This window comes from Microcebus murinus, chromosome 10, assembly GCF_040939455.1.
Source record: "Microcebus murinus isolate Inina chromosome 10, M.murinus_Inina_mat1.0, whole genome shotgun sequence".
Taxonomy (NCBI): domain Eukaryota; kingdom Metazoa; phylum Chordata; class Mammalia; order Primates; family Cheirogaleidae; genus Microcebus; species Microcebus murinus.
Window position 1 is genome coordinate 97,736,060 of NC_134113.1, and position 26,023 is coordinate 97,762,082.

At 52.5% G+C, this 26,023-nt stretch overlaps 1 protein-coding gene across 1 annotated transcript in view; it reads right to left on the minus strand.

The window, feature by feature from the left end:
• Positions 1 to 1,565: 1,565 nt before the first annotated feature.
• PRMT8 (protein arginine methyltransferase 8) overlaps positions 1,566 to 26,023 on the minus strand; it is a 48,849-nt gene continuing 24,391 nt past the window's right edge. Inside the window, exons 4-9 of the mRNA XM_012783177.2 lie at positions 24,535 to 24,677; positions 23,856 to 23,943; positions 16,838 to 16,953; positions 11,905 to 12,055; positions 3,164 to 3,285; positions 1,566 to 2,438 (exon numbers count right to left, since the gene is read on the minus strand). Coding sequence (XP_012638631.1) covers positions 2,355 to 2,438; positions 3,164 to 3,285; positions 11,905 to 12,055; positions 16,838 to 16,953; positions 23,856 to 23,943; positions 24,535 to 24,677 — 704 coding nt within the window. The 3' untranslated portion in view covers positions 1,566 to 2,354. The remainder of the gene's footprint in view (positions 2,439 to 3,163; positions 3,286 to 11,904; positions 12,056 to 16,837; positions 16,954 to 23,855; positions 23,944 to 24,534; positions 24,678 to 26,023) is intronic.

The window sequence follows — 26,023 nt, forward strand, 5'->3', positions numbered from 1 at the left end:
CACGGGCTCCCAACTCCCCCCCCACAGAAACTCACACAGGAGCTCCCTCACATGCCCTCTGTGGGGTCCCACGTCAATGTCCTTCTCCACCCCCTTTTCTCTTCTAACAGACTCTTAAGTTTCTCCACTTTTCTTCTCTGACACATGTACACAAAAGGCATTAAATTATTTTCACTGTTTTTCTCTAGGTACAAAAAGAGTCTTACCCTCTGGGCCTGAGGCCCAAAAGGATCAGCCCAGGGCAGGAGAGGCACACTGAGCTGGGGCTTGAGGTCTTGGCTCTGCTCACTTCGGCTACCAAGCAGCTAGGGTAGCGCCTCTGTGGCCCACTCCCTGGGCTTTGGGGAAGTTGACAAAGGGCACAGACGTCAGAGGGCTACGGAGGTGAAGTGACCCCCATCTAAGGCACTGTCAAGGCCAACACTGCCCCCCTTCACAGCCAGGCACCCCTGCACAGCCAGGCCCCCCCTGCACAGCCAGGCCCCCCCTGCACAGCCAGGCCCCCCCACACAGCCAGGCCCCCCCCCCATACAGCCAGGCCCCCCTGCACAGCCAGGCCCCCCTGCACAGACAGCCCCCCTGTACAGCCAGGCCCCCCTACACAGCCAGGCCCCCCCTGCACAGACAGGCCCTCCCTGCACAGACAGGCACCCCCCCCCCCCGCACAGCCAGGCCCCCCCCATACAACCAGGCCCCCCTGCACAGCCAGGCCCCCCTGCACAGCCAGGCCCCCCTGCACAGCCAGGCCCCCCCTGCACAGACAGGCACCCCCCTGCACAGACAGGCCCCCCTGCACAGCCAGGCCCCCCTGCACAGACAGGCACCCCCCTGCACAGACAGGCCCCCCTGCACAGCCAGGCCCCCCTGCACAGCCAGGCCCCCCCTACACAGACAGGCCCCCCTGCACAGCCAGACCCCCCTACACAGCCAGGGCCCCCTGCACAGACAGCCCTCCCCCCCCCCCCCAGCACAGACAGGCCTGAGGATGCCCTCTGCCTCCTCCCCTGCCTGGGCCCCATCAGCTCTACTCACCATCTCTAAATGGCCCCGTGGCCTTCCTAGCACCTGGAATGGCCCCTGGCCTTCTTAGCATCTGTGTCTTCCAGGGGAGGTAACATAGTTGGACTTGGAAACTAAAGAGTAACCTAAAACTAAACCAAACCAAAACACCCACTGAGCCTGCCAAGGCCCATTCCATCCTATCGAGACCTATCGTTACCACGCTCGGACCAAGGCTAGACATTTTCCTGCCAGGTCTCCATGCTAAGTGTCACTTGCAGGCTACGCATGGCCTCCCATTCCAGAACATTTTTGGTTAGCCCCTGCCCCTCACCCCAGCTCCAGGACCCTCTTGTAACCCCACCAAGGGCAGCACGCCTACAAGTCTGCAGCGGAGATGCTGTTAGCCCTGACTTCCTGTGGCTCCTACCAAGGCGCTTACCCCCAGGGAGCGAGTGTGAACACAAGCACGTGCTGTGCCCTCCGAGCTCTGTTCCATGTGCCCCCCGACTTCCGCCCCCAGCCCTCCCACTTCGGAGCACCAGGAATGCAGACGTCCCGGCAGCTTTGTTCTCAGATGTGTTTATTGAGCGCCCACGGAGCCCGTGGTGCTATGCTCAGGGTTCAGAGCCACGGTCTAGTCCAAAGGAGACCAGCTAGTACAGAGGAGGTTTCATAGCTGCTTAACATCTGGTGAGGGATGGGAAGGGGCGAACTAATCACAAAACAAAATCCTATTCGAAAGCAACAGAATCTCCTCTGAGAGCAATATATATTCTACGCACACGCACGCGCGCCCACACACACGCACACCGCTCTGCGTGAACGCGCTGTGTACCCACTCGGTTGTATATGCATGCATATACAGGCGTTTGTGGGTGAATAAACTAATATCTATGCCGTATGCACGCACACGCACGCACACGCACGCACACACCACCGCACGGACAGGTAATCTGGCTTAGCTATCAAAGACACTATGTCTCCAGGTTCTAGTGGGAGCAATCTGTCCTAGACGCCTGCGGCATGCAAAACTTGGAAGATCTGGAGAGTCACAGTTAGGGGGACGATGGGGACACGGTACTTTTCCATCCTCGGGGCCCAGCCACAGAGCGCGAGGTTGTTCTTTGTTGACGACGACAAAGCCTTCTGAAGGGCTCCCCAGGACGGCGGGGGCTGGAGGCCCTCTGTCAGCGGCAGGGCCCGCGGGCCTGCTGAGGCCACCAATTTTCCAGGCAGACTCGGAAACTCTGGTTTTCAAGTGTGTAGTCCTGCAAGCGGTTTTCTTTGGGATGGCGCGGCAGATCGAGGTGAGAGTTCCTTTCTCGCTCGCTCTCTGCAGCTTCCCACATATGCTAACGCATTTTGTAGTCATTAGATACAGATGTTTCACACAGCTGTCCCTTAAAATCCAAATCTACTGTGAAATCGAGGTCCCGCTGCAGAGAGGGAGCAGAGGACTTGGCGTTAGTCTGGGCGGGAGGCGGCAGCCCCGCTGCCCTGGCGCCGCGGGAGGCGCCTGAGGTCTTGCAGCTAAGGGGTTCCCAGGCACAGCCCGCTCTGCCTCCTTATCCGCACAGAACGCTCTTCGATCTCCAAACTAGATCCTTCCTGTTCTAATATAAAAATGTTCCTTCTGCCTTCACCCGGGAGAGAACAGAGGAGGATGGTTGGGCCCTCCGTGGCACGACCCCCAGGGCATTCTGCAGGCTCGGCGCGTGCCCACGCCCAGGGCTGCCAAGAGCCATCCGGTCTCCACCCGCCATGCCAGCTGAAGAAATGCCCACGCACACTGTCCAGGCCACCAGTAGCCGCTGCCTGCTGGCCCAGCTCATGCCACCTGCGGTAGAGCCCATTTATTCAACAGCCTCTGATCTTGAGACCCCTCATGGGAACAGCTGGAAACTGTCCTAAAAGCTGAGAGTCCACAGGGGGACCCGGGAGTCTCTACTTGCTAAATTTTGAGGGTCCCAGGCTGCAGTCCTTCAATTACGCCTGGTCACATCCCAGCGTGGCTCCTCCCAGCGCCTCCCTCAGTAACTCCTGTGACTGACTGCACAGGACACCCAGGCGCACCGGCGGGGCCCAGGGCTTCCCTGGGGCTGCTCTGTGGGTCCCTTCTCCTCTGAGAGCCTGGCCACAGAGGCGTGGCCTCAGCACTCACCACGTTTTTGGCATTTGGCTTCATGGATATGGTCCCGTAGATTTCCTCCCCCCTCCGGACAGTGAGGTAATCTTCCAAGTAGAAGACGGTCTGCTTCCAGTGGGTGTAGGGGGCGTCAGGGGCTGAGGAGGTACAGGACAGGGGAGGGGGAGAAAGAGTCAGAGATGTTTCCAGAAGGCAGAGGCCACGACCCTGCCTACAAGTGGCTGGACTTCCTGTGGGACTCTGCACCCACCCCACCCAGCACCGTGGTGGGTCAGGCGCCCAGTCCTTGTAGCCTGCTCCCAGCCCAGACCAGACCTCTGGCTCAGCCCCAGTGGCCTCTCCTCCCCTCCCGTCACGTCCCGGGCCCTCGCCACTGACTGCTGACCTGCGCTGGGGTGAGAGGGAAGCCAGCCGGCATTACAGTTTTATACCACGGGGTGGGTGGTGAGTGCCCTCCACCAGCTACACTCATTAGCACGAATGAATCTCAAAATGTGACTGTTTTTCATTAGTTCAACAGAGAGAAGACTTGCAGACAGTGTGGGGGAGAGATTTGTAGAGTAGATCCTCTATCTCCCCTTGAATGACATCATTTATGCAAACCCCACAGCTAAACCAGTTTCCGCAGTTCCACTGATGTTGCAGGTCCTCACTCCACAGCCCCACAAATAGATTCCCTGCCCGCTTCTCTGTGCCGGAGCTGCACCCCGCACCTGGCCCGGGCCTACTGTGGGATATCAGCTGTGCCTTCCTAACTGGGCCAGGAAAAACCAGGGATATTCTTGTTCTGCAGCCCCAGCGCGGGTCCACAGCTTGCTTGTGGCTTGAGAGTTCAAAGCCACAGTGATGCTTGCCCCTCCCCTGTCCTTGCCATTGCATCTCAGCCACCGCCTCTTGGCACGAGACATGGTCTCCTACTGAGCGAGGGGTCCTGCATTGTGGGCCATCATCTGCACCAGCCTTTCTCTTCCTCGTCCTTCCTCTGAGAAGCCTCGCCTGACCACTCAAAGCTGGACTGAGGGCTCCCACAGCACCCTGAGCTGCTACCATGGTGTGCACCACCCCACAATGTAATGCCTTTCCCCTGCCTGAGCGGTCCCCCTCGGGCCTGCAATCGCGGTGAGTGCAGGCCATGCCAGCCTTGCCCACTGCTGCAGTCCCCGTGCCTGGTAGCTCTATAAGTATTGAATACATGAGTGACAGCAAGATCCCAAAGAGCAGACATCTCGTGACGCCCCAGCATACCCATAGATGTCCAATTACATCGCACCTTCGGAATCTATGGGTTGGAGAAGAACCCCTTATACCAGGTTCCTCTTGGTTAGGGCTCTCACCTTCCCCCACCAGGGTTTCCCCGTGCTTGGGGCCAGTGCTAGAGAGGAGAAGACTGGGGAGAAGATGATAAAGGCCTTTCAAACACTTCCAACCTGCCACAGGGAAAGACTGATATGTGGCCTTATATATAGCTTTAGGGGCAGAACAAAGGCTTGTCACTAGGGATTACTAGAAGGCAGATTTTTAATTCACCAGGAAGAATAAGGGCTGCCTCACAATCATGAGCCACCTGAGGTTCACCTTTGTTGGTGTCCCCATACCACCGACTGGAAGTTTATCATGCGACAACTCTAGAGACCAGGTGACCTCTGAGATCTTTCAAAACCCCAAGATCTATTTTAATGCTGGTGAAGAGTCTGTCTTTCTCTGCCCTTTGCAACAAACCAGCCTGATCAAATGTCAGTGGTTTGGACAGAGACTCGAGTACCTTCAATGTGTGCATTTGGGAAATCAATGCAAGCTCCAGGTCATGGGGAGAAGGCGCGGCCTGCACACTGGGACGGGAAGGAGGACGTGCATGTGCCGTTCAGACTCTGGGCCCCCAACACACCCAGCCTCCCTGGCCTCCCAGGCGTGCTGCCGTCTGCGGGCAAGGTCCGCCTGCTCCCAACTCCCTCCCTGCCAACTACCTCTAAAAACTGTCAAGAGACAGTTTCCAGTTGTGCGGGGGAATGCGGTGTATGCCTGACACCACTCCACCCCCGCGGCCACCCGCACAGCTCAGACAGGTATCTCTCCTTTCCTGCAGACCTTCGGGCAAGGGACGCAAGCAGCCCGGTCTGTCACCTAATCAAGTGCCCTAAGAGAACCCCAGAGGCCTCACTGGCTCAAATTGGCTGGCCCAGGATTCTGCTTTCAGTTGAAGGACAACGATTTTTTTCCTTGACATCAACATCAAAAGGTTAAGAATTTCCGCAAACGTCTCATTTCCATGATGGGTCCATTAGCCGTGAACTCATTGTCTAAACCAGTTTTCTCAATCCTAGTTCTCCACCAAAGTGCCCAGGAGAATGGATCAAAGTCCAGCGTCTTGACTCTACTTCAAGAGAGTTGAATTCAGTAATTGCGGGGCGTGGGGAAGGGACAGGCCTGCCAGGACTTACAGTCTCCCCAGGCGATGCAGACGCACAGCCGCTGCTGGAATCGACACCCCTGGGCAGGTATCGTGGGAAAGACACTTAAACAGGCAGCCACAGGCCCAGTGTCCACTCTCCACCTGTGCTGTGACCCGGGGCTCATTTCTCGCTCCGTAGAATATGGGTCATGGCGTTTATCTCCTGAGGTATTTTGAGGATGAGATGAGATGAAGGGGTGAGCCTATCAGACACGCAGGGTGACCGGACCTCCTGACGTGCCTGGGACAGTTCCAGTTCACATCTGCCTCCCTGGTGTGATTGCCAATAGCTCCCCCTCTCACTGAAGTGTCCCTAATGGAAAGATAAATTGTGTGGTCACCCCACCTGTAACACACTGCGTCCATGTTAGGGTATCACTAGACCACTGCATCAGAAAGTCCTTTAGTCATTATGTTAATATAAAGTGGTGTATGGTTTTATTTATCAATAATCTATGGCTCTGGCCTGCAAAGGTACTCTAGTGGTCTATAATGTCCTGGGGAAGCTTCTGGAACATTCCTGTGCCCAAGGGCTATGGACAGCATCCAGAGTCTTCTTTGTCAGTGAAAAAGTCTTTCCTTCCTCTGCCCAATCTGACCATCAAGACTGTCCAGCGGGCTCTTAGCTGTCCCTGTCGTGCAGAGGCGTCCTGCCCCCACCACGCCTGCCTCCCCTGCCTGCCTCCTCAAGCCCCCTCCCACTCACAACGCCGCTGCTGGCTCTAGAGTATGGATAGCTTCTGCTCCATATTTGGAAGTGAGCATGACCAGTACTGCCACAGCATTCCAAGTGTAGGTGCATCCATCCATCCATCCATCCATCCATCCATCCATCCATCCATCCATTCATCCAACACACTTCTATTTAGAATGCCTGTCATGTGCTATGCATGGTTCTGAAATTGGGGAACAGGGACCAAGATGAACATTGCTTTGTGCTCCCCATCCCGGATCCTACAGCCACTGTGAAGAGACACACAGGTACATAGTGACAAGGTGCAGTGCGAGCCATGACCGAGGACGGGCGGGGGAGCACAGAGAGCTGTGGGAGGGCTGGGGAGCACAGGGAGCTGTGGGAGGGCGGGGGAGCACAGGGAGCTGTGGGAGGGTGGGGGAGCACAGGGAGCTGTGGGAGGGCAGGGGAGCACGGGGAGCTGTGGGAGGGCTGGGGAGCACAGGGAGCTGTGGGAGGGCAGGGGAGCACAGGGAGCTGTGGGAGGGCTGGGGAGCACGGAGCTGTGGGAGGGCTGGGGAGCACAGGGAGCTGTGGGAGGGCAGGGGAGCACGGGGAGCTGTGGGAGGGCTGGGGAGCACAGGGAGCTGTGGGAGGGCAGGGGAGCACGGGGAGCTGTGGGAGGGCTGGGGAGCACGGGGAGCTGTGGGAGGGCAGGGGAGCACAGGGAGCTGTGGGAGGGCTGGGGAGCACGGGGAGCTGTGGGAGGGCTGGGGAGCACAGGGAGCTGTGGGAGGGCAGGGGAGCACGGGGAGCTGTGGGAGGGCGGGGGAGCACGGGGAGCTGTGGGAGGGCTGGGGAGCACGGGGAGCTGTGGGAGGGCGGGGGAGCACGGGGAGCTGTGGAAGGGCAGGGGAGCACGGGGAGCTGTGGGAGGGCGGGGGAGCACGGGGAGCTGTGGGAGGGCTGGGGAGCACGGGGAGCTGTGGGAGGGCGGGGGAGCACGGGGAGCTGTGGGAGGGCTGGGGAGCACGGGGAGCTGTGGAAGGGCAGGGGAGCACGGGGAGCTGTGGGAGGGCGGGGGAGCACGGGGAGCTGTGGGAGGGCGGGGGAGCACGGGGAGCTGTGGGAGGGCGGGGGAGCACGGGGAGCTGTGGGAGGGCAGGGGTGCACGGGGAGCTGTGGGAGGGCAGGGCCTCTCCCAGGACCATTTTTCCTGGCGCTTTGGAAAGGGAATGGAATCCTGCTTCCTGTTTCATTTCCCAACGGCTAAATGCCTGGCAGCTCTTTCTGGGATATAATTTTTCTAGCTATAAATTTAGAATTATATTCCCTAGGGTGTCCACAAGCTTTTTGGAGAATTGAACACTAGACACCAAGAAGTTTCTTTAACCTGAGAAAATTACTGGATGTCACGGGAGAGCAAAGCTAAAGAGGGACTGCCCAAGCCCAAGGCCGAGAAAGTGACTTGCTCAAGGTTGTCTGTAATGTCTGGTCACACAACCTGCTGATGCCCAGAAAAACTAGGACTTGCACCTAGTCCTGCTCCTACCAGGGCTCCTGCCTTCCACTCACTGGCTTTCCTGCATTCAGCAGCAACTCCAGGGACCCAGTTCCCACTTTATACCCCCACCCCACTGAGGATGTGTCCAAGGTGTGGGGGCAGCTGTGCCCACTGGCTGGCACACCCTGGAACCCTGGGTGTCTGTGCCTTTATGTGGCAGCTTCTGCCTGGAGCTGCAGGGAAGTCAGAGCCATTGGCAGGGATCATCTTCAAGCTGCACTCGTGTGGGGTGTGCTTTCCAGCAGACCCCAGAGCCAGCTGTGGCTGGGTTAGGACAGAAGACTCGGTTGAGGGTCAATGGGGAGGGGCCACATACAGTAGACTACACCTTGCAGAAAGTTCAAAAGCAGCTGAGACCAAGCAATACCTAGTTTAGACACACATATACATGTGATAAAACTTTCAAAAATAGTGAGGAAATAAGAAACAGAAAATTCGGGGCAATGTTCATCTAGAGGTGATATGTGGGGATGGGGTGTGGTGGAGCACCCAGGTGGGTGCAGAGGTATTGGTATTTTAGTCATTGAGTTAGGTGTGGGCTCATGGGGATTTACTATATGGATATGAATTAATTTACATTTATTAATTATAATCGCATTACATTTATTAGCAATGTAGTTCTAGTTAATATTTATATTCTAATTAATAACACTATTTTTAATATTAACTAATGTATTTATATTCCAATAGTAATATAATAAATTTATTTCTGGTTGCTATTTACATTCTAGTTAATGATTATTTACACTCTAGTTTTTGAATTAGGTGGTTAGTTCATGGATATCCATTATATTAATATATAAATAAGTAAAATGTAAACCATGCATGGTTCAATGATGACAGTATGTCATGAACCAAGCATTCAGATTAATCTTAGTGCATCCAAGATGCATAAAAACAATTACTCTGTTGGTAGTCAGTGTAGACTGTCAGCATAGCCAACTGCCAAACCCAGTTGAACCAGCAATGTGGTCAGCTACTGGCTGGAAACAAAGCCCCAGGCTGACACTCTCCCAGCCCTGCCTACCTGCAGGGGAGTGCTGCAGGCAAGAGGCAGCTCCTCAGCCAGAAGGCGCAGAGTCCTGGTGCAACCAGAGGGTGTTCAGTGAGGAACGGAATTGCCTTTCCAGAAGGGAGTCAGCATTGGTCAAATTCTCAACCCTCTGGCCCGGGGCAGTCTTGCATGAGGGCAGTGGCATGCATCACAGTCACCTGGAGGTCTTGTTAAGACACAGAGTGCTGGGCGCCACCCCCAGAGGTTCTGATTTCGTAGGTGTGGGGTGAGGCCCCCAAACCTGCAACGCTAACAAGCTCCCAGGTGAGGTCGCTGCGCTGGTCAGGAGAACCGCTGCACCCAGGCACAGAGCAGGGGGCTGCAGGAGCTCCAAATGTCCTTTCAGAGCCTAAGTTTGCAAATTCTGTGCAAAGGGGCATGGGACATAACACATAACTGCCAAAATGCAGGGAGCAGGTTCACTCGGATGTGTCCCTGTGGTGTCTGAGCTGTGTGGGACTGTGGCGGCAGGGGTGGGGTGGGGGAAACAGTGGCCAAAGACAAGGAAGGACACAAGTTCAACCCTGGGCTAGAGATGCCGACACTGAGGGCAGACCCTCAGTGCCATTTCTCAGGCAGCCCAGAGCACACGTTTTGGTTCTGGACTTGAACTTAACCAAGCCTCCCCTACCTGGGGCCATCAGGAACATCGTCCCTGCCACCAGAGAGCCAGGGCGCCACCTCCAGACATGGCTGCAGCAGGCTGTCTGCTTGGCTTTGGGGACTGGAGATAGATCATCTCAAAGAAAAGAAACCCTGTGGCTGAGAGCTACGGTGCGGAGCCCAGGCTTTGGAAACCCGAAACTTTGTCCAGAGCACCCTTGCCCACTGACTTCCTCATTGTCTGCAGCGGGGCCAGCCCTGGGGTAGGCCTGTGGCTCCATCCCCAGCTTCTGGTCGAGCAGGCCCCTCCTCTGCTCCCTCGCTACCCCAACACTCACCATCTCTGGGGCTTACCCATCCTTCAAGGTCAAAGTGGAATCTCCCCCTCCTGGCCGCTCCTGCCCACGGGAAGAGGAGCTCGCCCACGGCCCTGCAAGGAGGCCAGCAGCCGACAGCCGCCCAGACCGGGCTCTCAGGTCCTGCCCGGGGCGGGGAGGCACCTGCATTGGCCTGGCCAATACAGACCAGGGGACCGTGGCCTTAGTGGCCAGGGACGCTGGCTCTGGAAAGGGCCTTTAGGTGAGGGATGAGGTAAGTGTCGTGCCCCTCTGTCCACACATTAAAAGGCCAGCATTGCCGTCAAGGCTTCAGGGAGGGAAGAACTATATCCTCCATTCCCAAGGGCAGCGCCACACCTCGGTGTACTTGTTCCACAGTGGCTTGTTTAGAAGTCTGGTTTGGAAGCCAGGAATGCGGACGTTAACGAGGTGGGATCCCTACTCATGGAGAAAGCTGTAGCTGCTAAAAAGAGTGGAAACGCTGGGTACGTGACAGCACCGGAATCCTGTGCAGTTGTTTAAAAAAAAGAAAGTAGGTCTCTCCGTAAGGCTGTGGCAGTGTCTCTACGACATGTTATTAAATAAAGAAAAGGTAGCAGAGGGCAGTGTGGATAGCACTATCCAAACTATGTTTTCTAAAAGGTGTAGTTTTGATATTGTATTACAATTATATAAGATGCCACCAATGGGGAAAGCTGGGCAAAAGGTTCATGGAACTCTGTATACTATTTTTGCAACTTCTTGTGAGTCTATAATTATTCCAAGAAAAAGAGAAAAGAGTCGTGTATGGATATGTATGTGCTTGTGTACCCACTGAAATTTTCTGGAAGAATACAAAAGAAATTACTACCAATATTAATACTTATCTCTGAGAAGTGCGACTGGGATGGACTGGGGAGAGAATTTCCTCCTTGACTTTTTTATACCATTTTGTGCTGACTTCTTCTTGTCATTGTGCATATGTCACTTTAAGCAGCGCCATGACAGACACGTGCACAGGATGTGAGTGAGCCCTGAGAAGGACCCCAACCTTGACCCAGGAGGGAAGAGGGCTCAGCTGAGAGACGGAGCCTTGTCTGGTGCTGGCCAGGTGAGGAATTGTGTCCCCAGATTCGTGTTGAAGCCCTAATCCCCAGCCCCCCGCGAGGTGACTGTATTTGGAGATAGGGCCTTACAAGAGGGATTAAGCTGAAGCAGGTCTGACTGGCGTCCTCTTAGGAGGAGGAGATTAGGGCTCGTGGAGAGACGCCGGGCACGAGAGCACAGGGGAAGGCACGTGAGGGCACGGCGAGAAGGTGGCCATCTGCAAGCCAAGGAGAGAGGCCTCAGGAGAAACCTAATCTGCCAACACCTTGATCTTGGTCTCTGGCCTCCAGGACGGCGAGAAAACAAATTTCCGTTGTCAAGGCGCCGGGCCTGTGGCACTCTGCTCTGGCAGCCCTAGCGGACGGACAGAGCAGCAAGGGAATGAGAGGAGTCGCTGCCCCGCTGCCCCGTGGTGCTCCTGGGTGGACACGGGCTGCTGTGTGCGGAACCGTGGCCCAGAGACTGGGCTCAGGGGCCTGCAAGGACCCGGGGTAGCCGGGCTGGGCGTGGGGCAGCAGCCACGGGCGGGGTGGGGCAGGCCCAGCCAGGAGCGCGGCGAGGGACGAGGCTGCACAGGCGGGCCGGGCCGGCTCACGGAGCCGCCGTTGGCCAGGCTTGGGCTTAGCGGCTGCCGCGAGGCACCTGGGCACAGAGCCAGGAGCTGGGAGCTGGTCTCTGGGGAACCGTCAGGGACTTAATGAAGGGGGCGGGTGGAAGGAAGAAACCCAGAGACCAGACTGGCTCCAAGAGGCGAGCCCTGTGGGGAGGCGTGCCACGGACAGAAGACTCACTCAACTCCCTCCTCACCTCCGCGGCCCGCCGCCCTCCCTCGCCCCGCCCTCAGCCGTGCGCTTCCTCACAGCGGAGGAGGCTGGCGAGCTGTCAGACGAGGGCCCTGGCACCTTCTCCCAAGGCGAGACCGGCCGCTGCCAGCTTCCACAAAGCCCCAAGACAGGCCAGGGGGAGCTCCGGGAACCCCACCAGCTCACCTGTGGAAAACCCCATCTTCTTGTGGCACTTGGTAAATTCAATATTGAAATAGGTGACCAGGGCGTGCACGTAGTCGTTGCGCTGTATCTGCAGGCAGAAGGCCGATGTGAACGACAGCTCCTCCGTCTTCACCGTGTAAATGTCCACCTCCTGCGGCCGGGAAGAGAGAGTGCGGGACTCAGTGCCTCGCGAGGGCCAGGCCTGGGAGAGACTGTGGCCGGTAGGCTCTCCGGGGATATCACTGAGCTTGGGGTGCCTTCCCAGGCCTACACACTGCCCCCCATCACCTCCTTCATCCCCTCTAGGGTGGAGTATGTTCAGACAATGGTGCAAATGGATCTGGATCCAAACCAGAGGGGAACAGAATTAGGAAGGTAAATCTGCCAGGGCTGGGGGCTGAAGGGTGGGAAGGGAAGAGAAGAGGGGGGTTGCTTAGGGGATGTGCTCCTTAGCTCCCCAGCCCGGCGGGAACGGCCCCAGGGCGGCCCGTGAGCATGGCGGCCTTGGTCTAGCCTAGTGGTCCTCCAAGTGTCGTCCGCGGACGGCCAGCATTGACGTCCCTGGGGCAGACTCGGGGACGCAGACCTCCCGATCAAACCGCCACCTGCTCTTGTCAGGGATTTGAATGAACCAGACTACTCTTTTCCTTTGCTTGTTTTTTGTTGTTGTTTTTCTTTTGACATTTAAGTTCCCAGAAATAGGAGGCTCAAGCACTACCTCAGGGGTAAGGGCCTGAGGCCACAGAGTCACAGACTGAGCTGAGGGCCTTTCTGCTGGCCATTTGTGCCAGGGCTGGACAGTTCTTAAAAATAAACGAGAGGGGAAAATACGAGTGAGAATTTTCAGTTCTGGCTGGGGGATGTGGGAGATAAAGAACTAATAACTAACAATTCCAGCTGGGAAGTGGCTGCGAGCCAGTCCTGCACAGGGAGCAAGTGTAACTGCAACGCGCTGCTCCTGTCTGCGGGGAGAACGTCAGCCTGCTGTCTGCGGCTCCCGCGAGACATCCCCTGGGTTCCAGGGAGGCCCCAGAAGAACTTCCCACTTGTCAGGGTTGTGCAGCAAGGACCTCTGTCCTGAAAACTCTGCAAGAGCCAGACAGATGCTCGTGTGCCTGGATGGTCCCAGAGGGTCCTCGGGAGACTTGGAAGTCGGGCAACGTCAGGAGGAGTTAGGAGGAGGGACGTGAGGGCAGGGAAACGAGACCTGCGGAGAGACAACGGGGCAGTGCAGCGACGGCCTTCATCTCTATGTAGTCCTAGGGCAAACAAAGGAAAAGCAGACAGGAAGTGTCCTGGGGCCTTCAAGAGAAGTCCTGATTCCACAGGGCACACGCAGGAGGAGTGGTCAAGGCAGGCGTCAGATCAGAGTCCTGCGGGGCCTGGGGTCAGCGGCCGCCACGTGCTCCAGGGATGCGGAAGCTCTGACTGCTGGTTGGGAAGAGGGTGGGGTTGAAGGTTTAGGGGACCGTGGGAGCCCCTCAGTGAGGCCACTTTCAAATGCCAGGTATGCTGTGTTTCTAGAACCAAAGACGGGAAACGGGAACTGGTCGAACGCTGAGCAGCCTTGGTGAAGCATGCAGAATTTGATGGGATTATCAGATTCCCCTCTCGTCGAGCCTTTTACCCAAGGCCAGAACGCCCCGTAATGGCCAGCTAGCGCCCGCTTGCTGAGCAGCTTCTGGGATGGCGGATTCACTCCACCGGCAGCTCGTCCATGTGCTGGCATCTCCAGTCTAGGTCCTTCTTCAGAACTAATGGAAGAGCCCACGCCCATCCCCCTGTCACTTCCACCACAGACGCAGCCGGGTGTCCGTTCCAGCTCACGCTGGTCCCCTAAACCTTTTCTTCTCCAGTGTGAACTGCCTCCGGCCTTTCATTGGCTTCTCGTGAGTCACGATTTCTGGCCTGTCATCATCCTGGCCCTTCTCTGGGGGTTCTGCCACTCTCAGAGCCGGGCGTGAGGCTGACCACTCCAGGTCCTCACCCTCCTGACTGGGCCCCTGCTGTCAGGCTGTCCCCGCAGTTAGACTGCAGCCCCACAGGGCGAAAGCTGCCCCGCGTCCCTAGTTGCGTGCTCTCGGTGTGCAACACGGCACCCGATACCAGGCGGTGCGTGTCTGACTCATCGGCACCTCAGAGCAGGTCCACCTGCTCGCAGATTCACGTCTCTCCCCAGGCCTTTCCTCCATAACCACCACCTGACTAATCTCTGTAAGATTCATCCAGACTATGTCACTCCCTGGATCTTCAGTGACTCCCAGTGGCCTGACATCTGGACCTGGTTACTTTCTCCTTCTACCTCTGCCCTCGCTTCTTCGCCACTTCCAGCACAGGTGTGCACAACACACCCACCCGCCCCATCGAGCAGGAATTCCATTTTTAGAGGGTCTCGCTCTCAGATGTCCATCAACCAAGTGTCAGCTAACAACTCATGTGTTGGCTGACAGTGTTCAGTAGGTCTTTGAGATATTTGCATATTAATAGGCTCCTCTGACCAAACAAAAGCCATACATTATAATGCAACAATAGAGGCAGCTGGTCTTTTGGAGTGGGGGTCCAGGGCCATCTGTGAGGGTGGGATCAGCTGTGGCTGGGCTTTGGAGACACAAAGGCCCTCTGGGCTCAGCTCCCCACGTCCCAGACCCAAAGTCTACAGATCAGCCCCAGCTATCCTGATGCCCCAGAGGCCAGACCCCTTTTCTGGAAGGCTTCTTTCTGCTGCAGCAGCAGCTCCGAGACCTCCAGGAGACCTACTGGCTTGGCCTCAGGTGACCCACACGGAGCAGAGGGCTCTGCTGCTGCCTGCACACATTACTCAGAAGAGCCCCTGGTCGCTGCCATCCCCACCACTAAATAATGTTACAAATGGATGTCTCTGAGCAGAAGTCTGGTCAAAACAGAGTCTTAATTATAATAAAGTGTCACACTCTGCAACGTTAATAGCAATGAAAATAGCAATTAAGTGTGTGAAGAAGGGCAAGTGTTTTCCCAACAGGCTCGGCAAGACACTGCTGAGCACATTAGCGCGAGAGCTGATGGGAAGGCTCTCCTGGCTGCAGAAGCAAAGCCAGACAATCTCACCCTCTCAGAAGCACGGCAAGGAGAAAGGTACGGGCACAGGAGGGGCAGGCCTTCAGCACAGATTGCTTGCCTGGAGACATAAGCAAAGCCCTTGGGAGTTCTCATAAGGAGGGGCGTATACCCCCCCCGCCCCTCCATGATAAGCCTGACTGCTTCACCCCCGATGCACCCAGGTATGGCCAAGGGAAAGGCCCCTGCCGGCTCCTGTCTGGAAGTGGGGAGAAGAAGACCAGTGTGACCTGGGTGGATAGAGCCAGGCCAGTCCCTGACGGTCCAGCAGTATAGACAAAAAGAAGCACAATGGCTATACCTGCAAATTGGGGCTGGGGTCAGGGCAGAAAGTGACCTGGAGTCCAAGAACACTGAAGGAATTTTACCCCCAAGTGGAAGCCATTACCCTCAGATGTCTAGTGATCTATATCACTGTAATGTGTCATTTCTGCAAATTCGATTGCACCGGCCAGACTTCTACCTATTTTACAATTTTTACCAAAGCGTTTTGCACTGTGGGTGAGATTCTCGTTGAGGGGTTCACTTTCCTTCCTGTCATTTGGGATAGCAGGAGGGAGAGGCTTTGGATAGAGGGCTGGTAGGAAGAAACCCATCCTGCCTGGACCCAGAACAGGCTGAATAAGGTGGTAAGAACCTTGAGAACCAGGAGTCTGCGGCTCAGACTCAAAGCCAAGCCTCCTAGGCAGGATGTCACCAAAGGGGGCAACGTCTGATGAGACCTCTGTGAGATTCGTCTAGTTGAGTTGCCCTGCGAGGTCCCTTCTAGATGCCACACTGATGCTCTGGGCCAGTGGCTGCAGTTCTTCTTAGCAAGGCTTTGTCCAGGGCCGGATGGGTCTCACATGAGCAAAGCAGCAGTTTGCATCAGTCTTTCAGGAATTTCCCCTCATCCCTGGTGGCCCTGGGCTCTCCCCCCTTTATCCTACTGTAAACACTCCAGCCCCCTGCCCCTGTACTTCTGGGAAAAAAGTGATCTGTAAAGGACCAGAGTAGGCAAATATGTTTTGGCAGGATGAGAGGTGGGTGGGCTGATGAATACTTACATGAGCCCACATTTTTAAATTAAAAAATTAGCTTGAACCATATGACATTGATGTCTTTCTACATTGAAAAAAAGATCAAATAGCAGTAGTTTTATATGGTTCGACATAACACATTAGCATGTGTTATGCAAATGCATAGAAAGGGGACTGGAAGGAACAATCGACCATGAACGGGGCTCTGTCTGCAGAGGACGGCGTTGGGCGGGGAACTGTGCCTTATCTGTCTAACTGGGCGTGCTCGAATGTTTAATGGTAAGAATGCGTCAGGGGGCAGTGTGTCGAGGCTGCTGACCGGCCGTCTGTCACCTTCACAGAAGAAATCCTTGGGAGAAAAGGTGTTTAGAGCCCATGCAAACAGGGACACTCGGGGGGTGGGGTCAGGTGCGTGCTTGGAGGCGGGAGTGCGATGATGGGTGATCACACAGCATACTGAGGGATGCGATTTCTTTCCTAAGAGGGACAGTGACCTCGGAACACACCAGCTTCCCCAAGCCTGAGCACACCCTTCTGCCTGCAGGTGTTTTCTCCTCCAATGCCCCCCGCCCCTCCACCCCCCTCACCCCACCAGCGGCCCTGCTCCGGGCCCCCTGCCCTCAGCTGTGCCACTGTGGAGTCGTTCTCTCAGCAGCTCTGCCCAGTGGCAGCGCCAGCTCTTGACCTGTCACCATGGAGCAGCACAGGCTCTGGCCAAGACGGCCTTGCCTCCCTAGACTCCAGACCCCCAGCCTGGCCATCCAAGGTGGCACAGCTGGGTTCCCGGCACGCCCAGGCCCGACCAGGGTGAGTCTCCAGACCTTTATTAAACAGGCATTGGTCACCACTTGCTTTGGATCCACGATATCCACCAGGGGCTCCTTCATGGCAACGTCCCGGATGCAGGTCATGTCAAAGCCATACACATTCTCCCACCCTGCGGGAACAGAGCGAGGCTTGAAGCAGGCCGCAGGACCCCGGAGGCTCCCACCCTCCTGCCTGAGAGAGGGCGGAGCAGCTGCTGTTCCTCTGCATGAGAGCGGGCTAAGAGCCGCTCCCCCGGGCGGGAGCTTGCAGTGTGCCAGACTCTCACCCACTCTTTCCATGTGTACCTCTTAAAAAGGTAGGTCCCACTTTACGATTCGTGAACTAGAGCTTGGACCATGTTCACACAGCTAGAGTGCAGCGGGGCAGGGACTAGAACCCAAACTGCCTAACTCATTCCAGGCTCTGCCTTCCTGTCCCTTCTCCAAGCCGGCAGGGTCTCACGTGAACTCCCATTCGCTCCTCTTTCTACGCCTCTGCTCGAGCTGTTCCACACCTGGAAGGCGCACGTCTCTCCTGCTCCCGTCCCACCACTGAGCTTCACCGCAGGGGCTCGGAAAGTGACATGGACTGTGATTTGAATCCCAGCACCACCCCTGGCTAGTCAGGACCTCATACGAATGACCTAACCTCTCTGCAGCTCAGGTTTTCACTTGGGTGGGCCCAACAAAGTCCTCGCCTTTCTCCCATGCCGTGATGCACTCACTTTGGACCCATTCATGAGAAATAAACCCCAGGTGGGCACAACCCGCCCCAGCTGTGCTCCTTGGCTTCTTGCTACTCATAAGGCACTTTGTTTGGGAGGGAGAAAGATTTAGAAGTTGGTGAGCAAATGAATTCAAGTCTGATAGCCCAAGATTACCCTTAGATGATGGTAATAATTGCTGTCATTGATTGATCACCTAGTCCAGGCTAGACTCTATCTCATCTACCCAGCAACCTCATGAGGGCATCTCTGTACTACAGACAAGAAAATCGTGGCTGGGAGAAGCTGGCATCTGGCTCATACACAATATCTGGCCCATTATCACACATCAGGGGAACAGTGTAGACAGGGCTCAAACCCAGCCCAAACCCCTCGCCCCTCACCGGCACTGACCCAGCTGTGACAGCAACCAGGAATGCAGCCTTTGGGTCCGCACAGTACGGAGAGGATGGCCTTGGCAGAGTTCTAGTTACTGGGCAGCTGACTCTCACTTATTTGTTTATTCAGGCATTTATTATATAAATGCCTGAAAGTAGAAACACTTTTCTCTAAAAATATTATGGGGTTAAATTTTCTTTTAAAAAGTTCACCAAACAAATGGTTCCTTAGGGAGCTTATGTCCCTCTGTGTGTTAGGAGAGCAGGTGTATGAGGAGGGAGGCGTGAACAGTCAGTGAAAGCTTTGCGCCCTTAGCTCAGATTCTTTTCTACAGTACAGAGACCTTCCTTGGAAATAGAAGGCAGAAAGAAAGTAATCATCTCCCAGAAGATGAGTGCTTGTGAAATTCTGGCTTGAGGATATGATGCCCATCATATCCCATTAAATCACCCGAGGCTGGTGCCAAACTCCCAATTGAAACTTGCACTGGGGAGAGGAAGCTGCTTGGTTGGCAATAGGATGGGTTGGCAATAGGATGGGCTTCAGAGAAGACCCCCTTCCAGAATCTGGAAATAGCTATCCATCCTCTCCCCAGACAAAGCAAACATACTAACACACATCACCTTCAGTTTAGAATCCTTTATTAGGAGACCTACAGCTATGCAGCTGATCTTCCCCACCCCTGGACCCCACCTTAAGTTCAAGTTCAATGCAAGTGTTAGGCAAAAATCTGAGAGTCAATGTGTGTGATGATTAAAGGCCTGGGATTTGGAGTTTAACTCTGAGCTCTGCCATTTATTTGCTAAGTAACCTTAGGCAAAAATATAACCTTTCTAAGCCTTGGTTTCTAAGAGTTCTTTAAAATGGAGCTGATGATAATGGTGGCTATCCCATAGGGTTGTTATGAGGATTAAATGTGATAATGTATATAAAGTGTGTAAGACAGTGCCTGGCACATAGAAAGCACTTGATGCATAGTAGTTGTTATCATTATGCGGTTTGAGCTCTGGCTTTGCTGCCATTCAAGCTATGTGACCATGTGCAGATTAATCCCCTTCTCTGGGCTTATTGTAAAATGGGGAGTTTGGTTCAGTCGTTCTGTGTTCCAGAATCATCTGGGACACTTAAAAATGCTCCTGGGCCCAAGCCAGACCTACTGAATCAGAATATCAGATACGGTGCCTAGGAAGCTGGATTTTCACAAATCAGTATAGGAAATTTCAATCAGAGTTTGGAAAGCTTTGGGTATATGATCTTTAAAAGTTTTATGGCCTTTGTAAAACCTTCTCCAGCTACTCCTGACCATAGGACTTTTGCTTTTATATCCTCAGCACCTGTAGCACAACATTTTGCAGCGTTGGTCCACAGACAATGCTTTTTCAATTGGAATTCATTCCCAAACATGTAATGCCCGTATTGCTTTGCAATGCCTACTGTTTTAGTTACCTGTATAGGTTAATTCAGGTCTTATCTCCTCAGCTAGACTACCTCACCTTTAGATATACAGGGGACAGATCATTCAGAGCATTAGATTTTTTTCTCCTTTCTGCTGACTATTCATTTCCCACTAGACCCTTTTACCAAAGTGGAGCAGAGATGAGAAGGGATACAAATCAAATACATAATTGTTTTGTTACAATCATGTATTGTCTATTAAATGAGTAAATGTGGGGTAAAGATCATTGGCCATCAAGAAATATTATTATTAATTATCTAGAGATTTAAAAAATAACATCAGAAGGGCCTGTGAATCATTCCTGAGAAAGACTGCACTATGGTGCAATGAGTGAAACTAATGCAAGAACAAAGGCTAAACGTTCCATAACCGTGGACTGGATGGACTCAAACCCCCAATCCAATAGCCAGGAAAATGAAAAGGCTCTTTTCTGGGCACAAAACTTATTCATCTGTCTCTACTGTTCTTTTATTCACAATGTCCAGCATTAATGAAAAATTACAAGACACATGAAAAAGGAAAGAAGTACGACCTACCATCAAAGGAAAAAAGTCATAGAACCAGACTCAGAGATAGCTTAGACGTTGGAATTAGCTAACAGAAACCTTAAAGTAACTAATGAATATGTTAAGGAATCTAGTGGAAAAGGTGGACAGCATGCATGAATGGATGGAGAATTTCATTAGTGAAATTATAATCAAAATTATAATATCAGGAAAGGAGGATTTTTAAATAAGCTTATTAGCAGAATGGATTTATCAGAAGAAATAATCAATAAACTTGAAAACAAATCAGTAAAAATGATCTAGACTTAAACACAAAGAAAAAAAAGTGTGGGGAAAAAAAGAATATTATTCAAGATCCATGGGACAATATCTAACATATGTGTAATGGGAGTTCTTGAAGGGGAAAAGAAAGAAGATCAGGCAGAGAAAAATATTTGTAGAGATACTGGCTGAAAATTTTCCTAAACTAATGAAATAATCAACTCATGGACCCAATAATTCCATATAACCCCAAGTAGGATAAATAAAAAGACAAACACACCTAGAGAGTCAAACTGCTGAATATCAAAATAAAGAAAAAGTACCAAAAACAGCCTGAGGAAAAAGAAATATTAAGTACCAGGAAAGGAATTTGACTTTATCAGAGAGCTGTAGCTATGTCCTCCTGCCACGCTGGCCCCAACAGTTTGGGTGTCTGCTGGGGCGAACGGGACTGCCTCAGAATGCAGTCAGAGGAAAACAAGTACCACCGGATGCCTCTTACGGTTTCTCCTCAGTGCACAAGGGAAAGTGTTTACAATAGCGCTGTACATTTTAGGCTCTCAGGAGCAAAGCTGACTCCTTGCATGAGATTGGCTAGAGCCAGAGAGTGGCTCTGGCTGTTGGAGTGCAGGTGAAGGAGAAGCCCGTGGACAGCACCTGCCCGTGGACAGCACCTGTGCTGTCCAAGAGGCCGTCCTTCCACGCCCAGCTATGTGGAGGCTGCCTCCGTATGAGGTCTTTCTTTTACTCTTCTCATCAGCCGGGAAGCTGGGGCCATCCTGCTGACTCTCGGCAGGCTGTAGATTCATGTATTGTGTATGACATTGAATAGCATACCCACCAAGTTTCCTTCCATTTTTAACATTCTAGAAATCTCCTCTAGTGTAGAAAAATTGTTTTTAATGATTGCTCCTCTCTCAGAGTTAAACACTACACCTGAACCTTCCTCTGTTGGTTTACTTTCATTTCTTCATTCATTTATTCATGCAATCATTCAACAAAAATATGCATTGTGAGCCTCGTATATGCTAGTTATTTCTCTCTCTTTCCATAGTCTCTATTAGTTGATGAGAAAATCGAGGGAAGGTTCTGCATTTCACGCATTCTCACACTCTCAGGTTGCCTGTGCTTGAAAGAGAAGGGGAGGGACGGAGAGGGGAGAAGGAAAGGCAGGAAAAGAGAAGAGAGAGGGAGAGAGGAGAGAAGGGAAGGGGCGAAGCCTCTTCCCTAACAATTCACTTTCTGAGGGGCTTGGCAGGTCTCACTCTCCTGCCCCACATTAAGATTTTTCCTTCTTAGCTGGTTCTTAAGCCACTAGAAGTTTGCTTACAATTGTTCCCTTAGCAACCGGCAACCTCTGTGCTTTGCCTTTGATTTAGAACTCATAGTAACCAAAAGCTCCATTTATTTCAACAGATGTCACTTGATCTTAGCCAAAAGGCCAAGAATCAATATTTGAAACAGATTTCTAAATGGATTTGCTTCCTTAACTAAAAAAAATAATAAAAATAAAAAAGGAGAGAGACAAATTATTTTTAAAAATTTAAATAGAAGACTTAACGGTATTTTTTAAGTGTTTAGTTTTTTTGTTGTTGTTTTGGGTTTGTTTGTTCATTGACAGATATTCCAGAACAAGCATACTGTGCAAGAAAAATGGGACTGACAAAAAATTTTTATCTTTACCAAAAGCTGTGAAATTGCAGTGGGAATCACAAGAACAAACGACATGCTCTCCAGTTCTGGGCTAGCGGCTGAGTGACAGCAAAGACCACCCCATCCCTTGCTCTCCTACCCCCAGTGGGGCTCAATGCAATGTGCTTACCTCCAGAGGCTCCCAGGTACAAGGTATGTTTGTTCTGGAAACCACGAGGAAGTTTCTAAAGAGCTGTGCCTAGGTTGGAGCTCAGTAAATATGTAAGTGGACATGAGAATGCAGAATGTACCCAAAAGTTCTCCTCAATACATTATTCATTACAACTTCATGGTAAGAACTGCACAATGCAGCTCCAGGGCAAAGCATGTCCTATTTACACATGCATTTGATCAATGTTCTCTGTTGGGCCGTGTCTGCAATCTTCTGTGAGAGTAGAGCTGTCCTAGATTCCGGGCCACCAGGGGCTTAGCAGTCTGGCCCCCTTGCCAGACCATGGGCAGAAAGGGGCTTAGTTACATGGCCAGAGACCAGATCCCATCTGGTCGCACTACAGCACCCAGACTGCTATGTTCTTTATAACAGACGTCATCTCACCTAATCCTCATGAGCAGTCTGTGGGATTGAGGAGATGATCCCTTAACTCAGGCTCAAAGATGTTAGATAATTTGCTCAAGGTTACCTAGTTAGTAAGTGGCAGAGCCAGGATTTAAAGCCAGAGCTGGCAGACTGCGAGGCATTCCACAGGCCACCCTACCTCGCATTCCCCTCATTTGGGAGTTTGCCTCCCTGCCCCACAAGTCCCATGGTAGAAACCACACCGGGCCGGCGGAGGCAGACCGCACTCAGAGAGGGCTTCCGGGCACAGAGCCTGAAACAGCTGCCCGTTCCTGTTTTCTCCTGAACCGAGCTCTGAACTTCACACTTTGGCATTACCAGAAGTGTGAACACGTACACACAAACACACACGTTCCATAGCACAGTCTAGTCGGGGTGTCATCACAGCCACTAATGGCAATTGGAGGGCGCCTGTTTGAATCAGTGGAACGACAGTTTGCTGAGCTGTGGGTGGAGTCTTAGCCCCTCAGGGCAAGAGGCAATTATTCACAGATTCAATGTCGACCCCCACAGTCATCTGGCCAAGGAGGGCTTGATGGCCCTGCCGCGACAGGACCCCTGGATTTGCTGACTTTCGGGACACTTTGGAGCGTCTGCCTCTGGCTTTTGTTTTGTTTGTGCGCTTGCTGGTGTGAGGGGTTCTTTTCGCATTTAGTTCTGATTAAGGAGACACAGCCACGTCCAACCTTGTGAAAAGACGTTCAGTGTGATCTCATTAATTTCCAGGCCTGTGTCACAGGAAAGTGGCACCCTTTAAGTGAAATAGAACAAAACAGCCCTTTTCAGACCAGGTAAATCACGGGAGTTGTTTTCATCTTATTTTTTCTCAGGGAACCACTGCACTTGGCTGACAGGGCGCGGCGAACGCGCTCTTAGCCACGCGCCGCCTCACACGGCTCTCGCCAGTTGTCCGCTTGTTCAAAGCAAGTTCCCACTCCTCCCCACCCCCACTGCTACCCATCCCCCACGGAACCTCAGAAAACACTTATTTTACTCAGTGTGAAGGAGAATCAATATTATTTCGATAAGTTTGAGTGGCATGAAGGCAGGATTCAAAATTATTGGCCTGGCTAGAGACCTGCATCTCTGACCCCTGGCGTGGACTTTCGGGATGACTGACCCTTGGCAGGGTTCTAGGCACTTGTCCCACTTTTCTCTGCAAAATCTCAGCTTCTGCAGCTTCCATCACATTGCATTTGTTCCCTCACCCCAGAACATTTATCTTATACAAACCATTTTGCTCATTTTCTTTCTGTAGACCTCCCACCCTCGGGAGCAAAGAGAAATGTTTAGCAAGAGTCCAGAAAGGGTCACAGATAATCTCCTCTGCAGGGACAGCTCCTGTATTCATGACACTGCCTGCCCATCCCAGGCCCATCCACGCGCCTCCCACCCAAATGCGCAATAGAAGCTAGCAGAGAATCAAAAGGGCACTTACAGTGGATTTTGAAGTCCTTGTACTGTCTGTCTTCAATTGCTACCACGTACAAAGCTGCCCGGTCTGGAAACATAAGCCCTCCAGGTTTCTGTTGATGAATTGTGGGGAAATGGGTCTCGTAATCTATTCACCTGACAAAGACATCACATTTTGAACTGCACATAGAGTCACCAGACAAGCACCCCCTTGCCAGCATTTCTCATCAGTGGACTGTCACCTTAGGGCTAGGGTAGCAATGCTCAATTTTTATTTTGGAGCAAAGAGAATTTGAGGGACCTACGTGGAGTCAATAAAATAAATGAAGTTAAATCCAATGAGGACCAGTGAAATATGGTAGGACCTCTTAGCCTGGAGAAGCCAAGGTGGGCAGCACACTCGGCTCCTAAGTACTTGTTGACCTGAATGGACTTTTATGTTGACAAGAGAGTGGGTGTCAACTCTTGCAGAAGAGGCTAAGGTCAGACTACAGAAGTACATTCTGACAGTTAGACATGTTGGCCCCACGGATGATCATTCTGTGCCCCAGAGCAGATCTGCTTTAAAGACAGGAGCCTGGGAGAGGTGACCTCCTAGCCCAAGTCCTCTCTGAGGTCCTCATATTCTTCCTAGGCTGTAGGCCACGGGTGGAGCGGCAAGACAGCCAGCGGACCAACACAAGGACAGCATGCAGGACACTCACCAGCCACTTGTCCCTGGCAAAGATCACCGTGTTGAGCATTGACTCATAGAACAGACAGTAGCCCATCCACTCGCTGATGATGATGTCTACCTTCTCCACAGGCAGCTCCACCTCTTCCACTTTACCCTTAAATATGGTGATGACTGGAAAATAAGAACCCCAAGGCCATACTTTGCAGGGACTCCACCCAGGAAACCATGAGTACCCCATATCTGAGCCAGATCTCCAGGTTTTAGCTCTATTCTGATTCTACTTTTAGGATATGACATAGCTCGCCCTTCACCAAGCTAGTTTATACTAAGATAACTGAAAACTACTTGCGTATTTTCCCCTAAGATTATTGAGCCATTACTATGTGCCTGGCACTACGCTAGGCCAATCACATGTACTGTATCGTGTAACCCTTCCAACAACCCTGTGAAGTAAGCACATTACAGTTAACCCTTGAACAACATGAGCTTGAATTGCATGGCTCCACTTATATGCAGATTGTTGTCAATAAAAGTTATACCTAGTGTGCCTGCCTCTCCTGCCTCCCCTCCCACCTCCTCTACCTCCTCTGCCTCTGCCACCAGCAGACAGCAAGCCAAATTCTTCCTCTTCCTCCTCCTCCTCAGCCTACTCAACTTGATGACAATGAGGACAAAGATTTTTATAATAACCCACTTCCATTTAATGAACAGTAAATACAGTTTCTCTTCCTTATGATTTTCTTAATAACATTTTAATTTCTCTACTTCACTGTAAGAGTATAGTATATAATACATAGAACATACAAAATATGTGTTAATTGACTGTTTATGCTATTGGTAACCCTCTGATCAACAGTAGGCTATTTGTAGCTAAGTTTTTGAGGAGTCAAAGTTCTACATGGATGTTTGACTGTGTACAGGGTCAGCACCAGGGACCTAAACATTGTTCAAGGGTCAACTGTATTATCATTTTCACTTACAACTAAGGAAACTGAGGTTTAAAGAGGTTAAATAGCGGCCATAGGTCAGAGCCCAGACCTGGTATGATATGACTCTAACACTCTATCATGGTTCCCCACCCTATGTCAGGTTACCATGGTGATTCCAACCCAAAGAAAGCAGAGATGCCTCCTCTGCCACTCTTGCGTCTGTTCACAGCCAGGGCTCCGCACCCGGTGGGTGCCCCTCTAGCGTTTGTGAAGGAGGCAAATTGGTGTTTTGACAAGAGCATGGGTTCTGCAGTCAGAGAAACCTGGGTTTCAGTTCTGGGTCTTCTAATGCTGACTTCTGTGTGACCTCACACAAGTTATTGGACCTAACTAAACTCTAATTGCCCAGAGGACAACCATGGAAAGTAATATCTACTTGGAGGATGGTTGTGTTGACAAAACGAAATAACACACATGAAGCGCCAGGCCCACAGCTGAGGCCCCGAGAAGGCAGACATCATCTGACATGCTCCTTGACAGATGGAGGGGGGAAGGAGATAGGGCCGGGACAAAGCCCCTGAGCCAGGT